Source organism: Toxorhynchites rutilus, chromosome 1 (genome assembly GCF_029784135.1).
Source record: "Toxorhynchites rutilus septentrionalis strain SRP chromosome 1, ASM2978413v1, whole genome shotgun sequence".
NCBI classification, from domain to species: domain Eukaryota; kingdom Metazoa; phylum Arthropoda; class Insecta; order Diptera; family Culicidae; genus Toxorhynchites; species Toxorhynchites rutilus.
The window spans coordinates 151,458,598-151,467,130 of NC_073744.1; the positions used below are offsets into that span (position 1 = coordinate 151,458,598).

Sequence of the window (8,533 nt, forward strand, 5' to 3'; positions counted from 1 at the left end):
CATCGTATTAATAATATTTTTCTTCATCATCGTCTGTTCGTTGCACGGAAGTTTGCTGTCGAACGGTGTGATCGAACATGCCGCCCCCCTTGAAATGTAAATTTCAAGAAGCAACATTCCGACTGGCTCGCGTTGTCTCCGGTCCATCGAAGCTTTCTCGTAATCCAATTGCTGCATTTTCGATCCCTCCGTTGCGGCTGCCGGATTACTGCCGTTTACTCGTCTGCTTGGTACGAACAATCGTCTGGAACAGGCTTGGCTGGAGATGCTGCGATAGTGGGAGCAAGGTTCGGAGAGCACTGACGAGCGGGAGGCTTGCACTCGGATTCTGTGGGGGTGCTAGGATCAACGCACTGTGGGAGCGGGCACATTTTGCGGATCGAGCGGCGGTAGATTTTGTTGTCCCCCATCAGAACGTCGGCAACTCGGACACGCTTGTCATCACCAGCTATCGTTTTGACGACTCGAGCGATCGGCCACTGCGTAGGCGGGTGGTTGTCTTCCTGCACCAGTACCATGTCTCCTACGGAAAGATTCGGAGAGGGTCCCGGCCATCTCTGAACCCTTTGCAGTGCAGGAAGGTACTCGAGATACCACCGGGACCAGAAAGATTGTAAGTTACGCTGCATGTTCTGCCAGCGGGACAGGCGATTGGAAGGTAGTTTGGTAAGGTCTGGTTCGGGTACGGCTTGTAAAGGACTGCCGATTAGGAAGTGGCCAGGAGTGAGTGGCTCAAGGTCAGAGGGATCATTGGAAATTGGGGTAAGAGGGCGTGAATTGAGGCAAGCCTCGATTTGAATAATGATGGTTGTCATCTCTTCTTGTGTGAGAAGGATGTCGATCGTCACACGGTTGAGGTGGTTTTTCGCTGACTTCACACAGGCTTCCCAAAGCCCACCGAACGAGGGCGAACGTGGTGGAATAAAGTGGAATGTGATTCCTTGACGGGTTGCGTATCCTGCGACTTCCATCTGGTGCTGCTGAGTGCGAAATAGCACTCGGAGTTCCTGCAACGCTCGGTTGGCGCCGACAAAGTTAGTGGCGTTGTCGCAGTAAATGTTGAGCGGGTAGCCACGTCTGGAGCAGAACCGGATCAGCGCTGCGATGAAGGCGTCTGTAGTTAGGCTCATGACCAATTCCAAGTGGACAGCCTTGGTTACCATGCAGATGAACACGCAGATGTACGCCTTGACCGGATCATGTTTGCGAGGAGGTTTGATGTAGACAGGTCCCATGAAGTCCACTCCGATGTTGGCAAACGGGCGTGATGGAGTCACACGAACTGCCGGCAGGTCTGCCATAGCCTGTTGAGCGAATGTGGGTCTATTTCGGAAGCAGACTATGCACTGATGCACCGTGGAACGTGCCTTATTACGGCCGTCGATTGGCCAAAAGCGACGACGAACTGCTGCTAACAAATATGAAGGTCCAGCGTGGAGAGTGGCTTCGTGGGCATCAAGGAAAACGAGATCGGTGAAACGGTGATTTTTTGGGAGAAGAATTGGATGCTTGCGGTCAAATGGAATCGGGGCGTTTTTTAATCGTCCACCAACTCGGATGATTTTTTCGCCTTCGAACATGACTGGACGAAGATAGCGAAGAGGAGATTTGTTGCTGATCGGGGTCTTGTTCTGCAATCGTCTATATTCATCCGGGAACTGCTCTTGTTGCATAAGAACAATGAGTGCTAATTCAACATGTCGAATTTCCGCGGGAGTTATAGCACTGTACGGTGGGAAAGTACCCGCCTTCTTGGCTCTGCAGATGGTGGCGTATCGACGACAATATACTAATACGCGAAGAACTTTGTGGAGTGAATCGTAGCTCTCGAAACAATCAGAGAGCCAATTGTCCCTCTCGATGCTACTCATGGCCGAAAGTAGTGGGGCCTTCCTGCGTTCCAGGTCCGATTCGGGAGGAGACTGCTTTCGCCATGAATGCGCTGTTTTTGGCCACTCTGTGAACGGTTGAGAAAGCCACTGTGGGCCGTGCCACCACAGATAATTGTCGAGGATTGCAACTGGAGTTAGACCACGCGAAATGTAGTCAGCGGGATTATCTTCGGTGCGAACGTGGAGCCAAGTAGCAGATTCCGTGAGCTGTTGAATCTCTGCCACCCGGTTGGCAACGAATATATTCCAGGATGATGGAGAGCCATCGATCCAATGCAGCGTGATAGTCGAATCAGACCACAAAAAACACGGACACTTGATCTCTACTGCGTTTAGAACTTTCTGCTGCAAATTTGCCAATAGCACAGCTGCACATAGTTCCAGACGTGCAAGGGATGGCCTGCGTCTTTCCGAAGGCGCAATTCGAGACTTGGCAGCCATCAGCTGTACTGTGATACTACCGGACGACGAAACGGTACGAAAATACACACATGCACCGTAAGCATGCAGTGAAGCGTCTGCGAAACCAATTAGATGAATGGCGATCGGTTTGTCCTTTAAAACGAAACGTGGAATTGAAAGTTGCTGCAGACTGGAGAGCTGTCCAGCAATCTCTGTCCAACGCTGGTGGTACTCCTGCGGAAGAGGATCATCCCAGCCGAAGTTGCTTTGCCAAAGTACCGATATCAGGATCTTGGCGGAGACGATGACGGGGCCAAGTAGGCCAAGAGGGTCGAAGAGACTGCACATGTGTGACAGTATGCTGCGCTTGGTCGAGACGGGATCATTAGGCCACTCCGGAATCTTGAAAAGAAGTTCGTCGGATTTGGGTTTCCATAACAAGCCGAGTGCCTTGATTGGGGCTGACGGGTCGAGCTCAAGCACCGGAGATTGCTCGCGAAACTCAATTGGAAATTGTTCGATGACTACTGACTCATTGGATGACCATTTGCGAAGTGGAAAACCAGCAGAACTCAGCATCTCTGAAGTTTCCTTCGATGCGACTATAGCTTCATCCAGTGAATCGAACCCGTACATTAAATCGTCTACGTAAAATCCCTTCCTAACCACAGGAGCGGCTGCCGGGTAATTTGCTGCTTCGTCGTCTGCTAGTTGCTTTAAGCAACGTGTGGCCAAGAACGGTGCGGTCGTAGTTCCGTAAGTAACGGTAGTGAGTTGATATGTGCGAATTGGCTGCGATGGAGATTCGCGCCAGAGAATCTGCTGTAATGACTGGTCGTCTTCCGTCACCCAAATTTGACGGTACATCTTTGTGATGTCCGCTGTTATAACTACAGCTTTGGTTCGAAAGCGGAGAATGGTTGAAATCATGTCGTCTTGTATGGTCGGGCCTTTCAACAGCAGGTCGTTGAGGCTAAAACCCGAAGTGGTTTTGCACGAGCCGTCGAAAACCACTCGCAGGTTTGTGGTGGTGCTGTCCGGCTTGAGAACGGCATGATGTGGCAAATAGAAGTGACGTCCTGGATTATCCTCGACAGAACTAACCAACTTCATGTGTCCTAGAGCGAGGTACTCGTCCATGAAGGCCTTGTATTGGTGGAAGAGTTCTGGATTATGCTGGAACCGTTTTTCCAGGCAGAGGAAGCGACGAGTGGCAATCGAAAGCGAGTTCCCAAGTTGACCGACGAGTTCAGCATTTTTGGGAAGCGAAACGACGTAGCGTCCGGTTGAATTACGACGAACATTGGCTACGAAATTCTCCTCGCACAGTTTTTCTTCGGTTGACCAGATCGATGGTGAATGACAGGTTTCCAGTTCCCAAAATCGGCTCACTCGTTGGTCCAGTTCGTTTAGCGTTGTCACGTGACAGCTTGATACAGTTCCTGTGGCGGAATCTCTTTCAGAATGCCGGCCCGAGACCAGCCATCCGAATACCGAGTTCTGTAGAATCGGCTTTTCCTCTGCAATCTTGAAATGTCCTCTGCGAAGAAGCTCGAAGAACACCTGCGCCCCGATGACGATGTCGATTGGACCCCTGGTGGCGAACGATGGATCGGCTAAACGAATATTATCCGGAATGACCCAGTCAGAAGTGTCGACGGTCCAAGTTGGCAGGTCATTGGTCACCTTCTCCATCACTACGAACTCGAGTGGAACACGGAAGTTGTTGAACCTCGAGGCAACGGTGGCAACTGTTGAGAAATTAGCTACTGTGTTCACTTCACCGCCTACTCCAGCGATTTCCAGGGTTTGTGGCGACTTGCGCGATGCGATCAAACGACGAAATCTCTCAGTCTTGAGATTGGGTTGCGAAGCATTATCGAGAAGAACACGAGCAAGGAAAGAATTTCCCTTGGGACCAAACACCTTAACGACGGCGGTTGCGAGAAAAACTTGAGCGGGAGGAGAGTGGTCAGGACGAGATATAACCGAGTGTGCATTGGCTGAGACGATAGAGTGGATTGAATCGAGAAGAGGACTACGATCGTAGGCGGGCTGATCGATTTTAACGACGACGTTTGAGGTAGTGAACGGTTGCTTGTGGGAAACGTGTGGCGTTTCAACGGTGGGATTGTGCAACAGTGTGTGGTGATTGGCTCCACATTCACGACAGGATCCGTACTTGCAGCTGGCGGACGAGTGCTGCCCAAACAGGCAGTTGGCGCTTCCGATGTTCGACACAAGCGAAGTGCGTTGGTCAAGTGACATGTGCTTGAATTGTTCACAATAGTACAACCGATGAGCCTTTCCGCAAACAGGACACTGCGTCCGGGAACTCGACGTTGTTGCAGCAGCATTCTGTGGAACTGATTTTGTTTCCTGTGTAGGCCGATCTACATACAGTGCATCTAGCTCCATGATGTAATTTCTCAAGAATTCAACTAACTCATCGTATGTAGGCATCCTCTTCTTTTCCGAAATACGTTGCCATTCTCGGTATGTGGCCTGATCAAGTCGCGATGTGATCATATACACTAGCAATGAACTCCATCCGTCAACTTTCTCTCCAAGTTTCTCGAGAATTCCCAAATTGTTTTCGAAATCTCCTAGCAGTCTAGTTAGCAGTCGTGGACACTCCTTCTTCACCTTCTCGACCAGGAACAGCGACTCGATGTGGTTTCGAATCAACACGTTCTTGTTCTGGTACCGATCCGTGATTACTTTCAATGCCACTGAGTTTCAATGCCATTGAGTCGCTTGTTACAGAAATCTTTTCGATTAAATTAAACGCCTCTCCACGCAAAGTCGACTTTAAATAATAAAATTTCTGGACGTCCGACAGATCGTGATTGTTATGGACCAACGATTCGAACGTGTCGTAAAAGGAAAACCATTTCAAAATATTTCCGCTGAATTCCGGAAGCTTAATGTCCGGCAGCTTCAAAATTCGCGATTCCGATGACCTATTTTCATGAACGAATTCCTTCGGCTTCAGCTGATTCTCAAGAAATCCTTTCAGCGTGAAATAATCTTCCTCAAAATCTCCCATTTCCTGAACGAAATCCATGGGTTCATCTTCCTTTCCTTCCGATAAGAGTTCCAGAATACAAAGACTATCGCGAAATCGATCAAAAGTCGTATTAAGCGCATCTAAACGACCAGAAATTTGAGCACGCTGCGAATCAGCTTCGTATTCACCCACAAATTTCTTCATTCTAGCGATAAACTCGTGGGATTGACGGTAAATCGCAAAATGCTTTTTAAATTCCGCTGCTTTCGTCATCGTTATGTAAAGCGTTCGAAAACTCCTACGCAATCTACTTCGTTATTTAAGCACGTGAAAAAGAATGGCTGAAACTTGTCACTGGTTAGTAATGGCGAATTTATTACTCCAGGTTAGTAAAAAAAATAGCAAAACGGCTTACGTGACCTTGGCGTGTTTTCTTCAGAATGTCCTCGTACCGACAAACCGTGTTTCTAGCGAGGCCAAGTTTTTCCGCAGCACAACTCGGCACGTGACGAACAATCCTTTTATTGTCTCCAATGAAGGTTATGTCTCGATGGGCGTCAGTTCGTAGTAAACCGAAACAAGATGGCTTCCTCGGCAATCAATTTTTACTTTCCTACCTCGTGCACGAAAAAACGGCGTTGATGATGAAATCCGATCGGTTCTCTTAAAATGCTCGCTCATCCGGTTCGAAGGACCATGTACGCTCCGAAGCTGGCGTTGTCCGCGTCCCACGATGGGTCCCAACTGGTAGGTGATACGGCCGACGAAACAAAATGATGTAGACGGTGGAAAACGAAATAATTGTTTCGGAAGCGCAAATAAAAAAAAACGTCTGCACTGATGTAATTTCAACTTGCTTCTATTCGGTAGGAAAAACCGACACGAACGTCAGTAGAAAAAACCTACTTCTTTTCTTACATGTGTTGTGTGTTTTCTGTGTCACGTGTATGAGTGTGTGTATTCGTGTAGTTTGGTTTGACATTCATGGGTGTGTTGCCAGTGTTGCTGTTAAATGTAATGTTAGCGTGTGTGAATAGGGTTGTGTATGTATTATTTTTACATTTCATTTCAAGTTACATTTCATTTTATGTTGTTTTGGTGTTGTACTCATTGTTGTCATCATCGTATTAATAATATTTTTCTTCATCATCGTCTGTTCGTTGCACGGAAGTTTGCTGTCGAACGGTGTGATCGAACAAATGTGTTATACAGAAAATATGATAGAATAAAGAGGCTCCCTGTAATTTATGTTCCATTTGTGTGGCAGCCCCCCTTAGAGAGGGGTGTTTAACCACCATAGAAACATTTATTGTACTCTTGAATCTCCATAGGCTTAATTTGGTTCCATTTGCTTGATTAGCTCTCGAATCATGCAGAAATTTCTGTTTCATTTCTATGGCAACACCCCCACTCCCCATTTAAGAAAGGTGAGAGGAGTGTTGAACCACTTTAGAAATGTTTATTGCCCCCTAAAACCTCCACATCCCAAATTCGGTTCAGTTTGCTTGATTAGTTCTTGAATTATGCAAAAAAGTATGTTTAGTTTGTATGGCAGTACGCCCCCCCCCCCGTCAGAGGGAGAGGAGGAGTGTCTATTCACCATGGAAACGTTTCGTGTCCCCTAAAACATTCGCAAGACAAATATGGCTCCATTTGCTTGATTAGTTTTCGAATTATGCTGAAATTTGTCTTCCATTTGTATGCTAGCTCCCCCTTAGAGAGAGGGGTGAAGAGTCTAACCACCATAGAAACATTTATTGCACCCTACAACCTTCATATGCCTAATTTGGTTTCATTTGGTTTCGAGTAATGCAGAAATTTGTGTTTCATTTGTATGGCAGCCCCCCTTTAGAGAGCGGGGTGGACCACTATATTAACATTTTCTTCTTCTTCTTCTTCAATGGCACTAACGTTCCTAGAGGAACTTCGCCGTCTCAACGTAGTATTACTTGCGTCATTTTTATTAGTACTTAGTTGAGATTTCTATGCCAAATAACACGCCTTGAATGCATTCTGAGTGGCAAGCTCTAGAATACGCGTGATCACAGTGCAAGTCGGAGGAAATTTCTTTGACGAAAAATTCCCCCGACCAGAACGGGAATCGAATATATATATATATATATATATATATATATATATATATATATATATATATATATATATATATATATATATATATATATATATATATATATATATATATATATATATATATATATATATATATATATATATATATATATATATATATATATATCTAAGAAGATCTATTGATTACGCAACGAATTTTTCGATTCAGAAGCTATTTTTCGGAAATACTAATACATCAACAAGATTTCAATTGCATTTCCTTTGGTTTAAAGGGCTATTGGTCCAATACGTGAGTATAAATGACCGATTTCGCGCCAACTCGTCTATGGGATTGGCATGACCCTCTCAGAACCTAATGAAACTTTCTGGGCGTGAAGACCTTACCTAATAAGACAACTTGGCATACTTAGTTTTCCGAAAATTTATCTAGACTAACATTTCATAAGTTTTTTAACTCGAAAATCCTAAAAAAAATGATCTATGGAAGAGTTTGAGGAAAATAGTTGAATTTTCAGAAAACAATGATTGTAGATAAAATATGTGCCCTACAACTCTCCCATACATCGCAATTTGTGCATATTCAAGGCAAATAAGTTTTTCTAACAAAAACTTATTCAAGATTTTTTCTCGAAAATTTTCTATTTTTTGTGTACCGTTGTAGAAAAAATCAATAACAAATAGAGATGGATTTAATGGTGGTCCTTGGGTGTTAATGTACAGTTTTCAGCTTGTTTTTGTAGTCAATTACAAAATGTTTCAATTCAGAGAGTAACAACAGCTGTCAAGCAATAGCCATCTGCCAAAAATCTCGATCGGTCGGTCAGGTATCGAATAGATGTTGTAGATTTAGGTATCTATTAAGAGTCACTGTAGATAATATGATAATAAGAAATGGAATGTTACCTGAAGGATGAATAAAATGGCTCCGCAGTTGTTTGAAAATTACCAGTCGTGACCGGAAGCGAATGTAAAGTGGCGGCAAAGAAATAGCATTATTTTGTTCCTGCGTTATCAACATAATTCAACGAAGAGAAGTGTGACATTGTTTAGCAACAAGAGTCAAACCGTTATCTCCAGGATTTGCAACGATTACAAATGCAGTGCTGGTATTAACAACCCCAAGTGTAACCGTAAGTTA

General features: G+C 45.2%; 2 protein-coding genes across 2 annotated transcripts; both read right to left on the reverse strand.

Annotated features, from left to right (window-relative positions):
• Positions 1-215: 215 nt before the first annotated feature.
• Positions 216-4,757, reverse strand: LOC129761518 (uncharacterized). Its single transcript, XM_055759243.1, has one exon. It carries the CDS (start codon positions 4,755-4,757, stop codon positions 216-218), a length of 4,542 nt encoding a protein of 1,513 aa, XP_055615218.1.
• Positions 4,758-4,908: 151 nt separating this feature from the next.
• LOC129761519 (uncharacterized) lies at positions 4,909-5,577 on the reverse strand. Its single transcript, XM_055759244.1, has one exon. The coding sequence runs from the start codon at positions 5,575-5,577 to the stop codon at positions 4,909-4,911; it is 669 nt and encodes a 222-aa protein (XP_055615219.1).
• Positions 5,578-8,533: the final 2,956 nt, after the last annotated feature.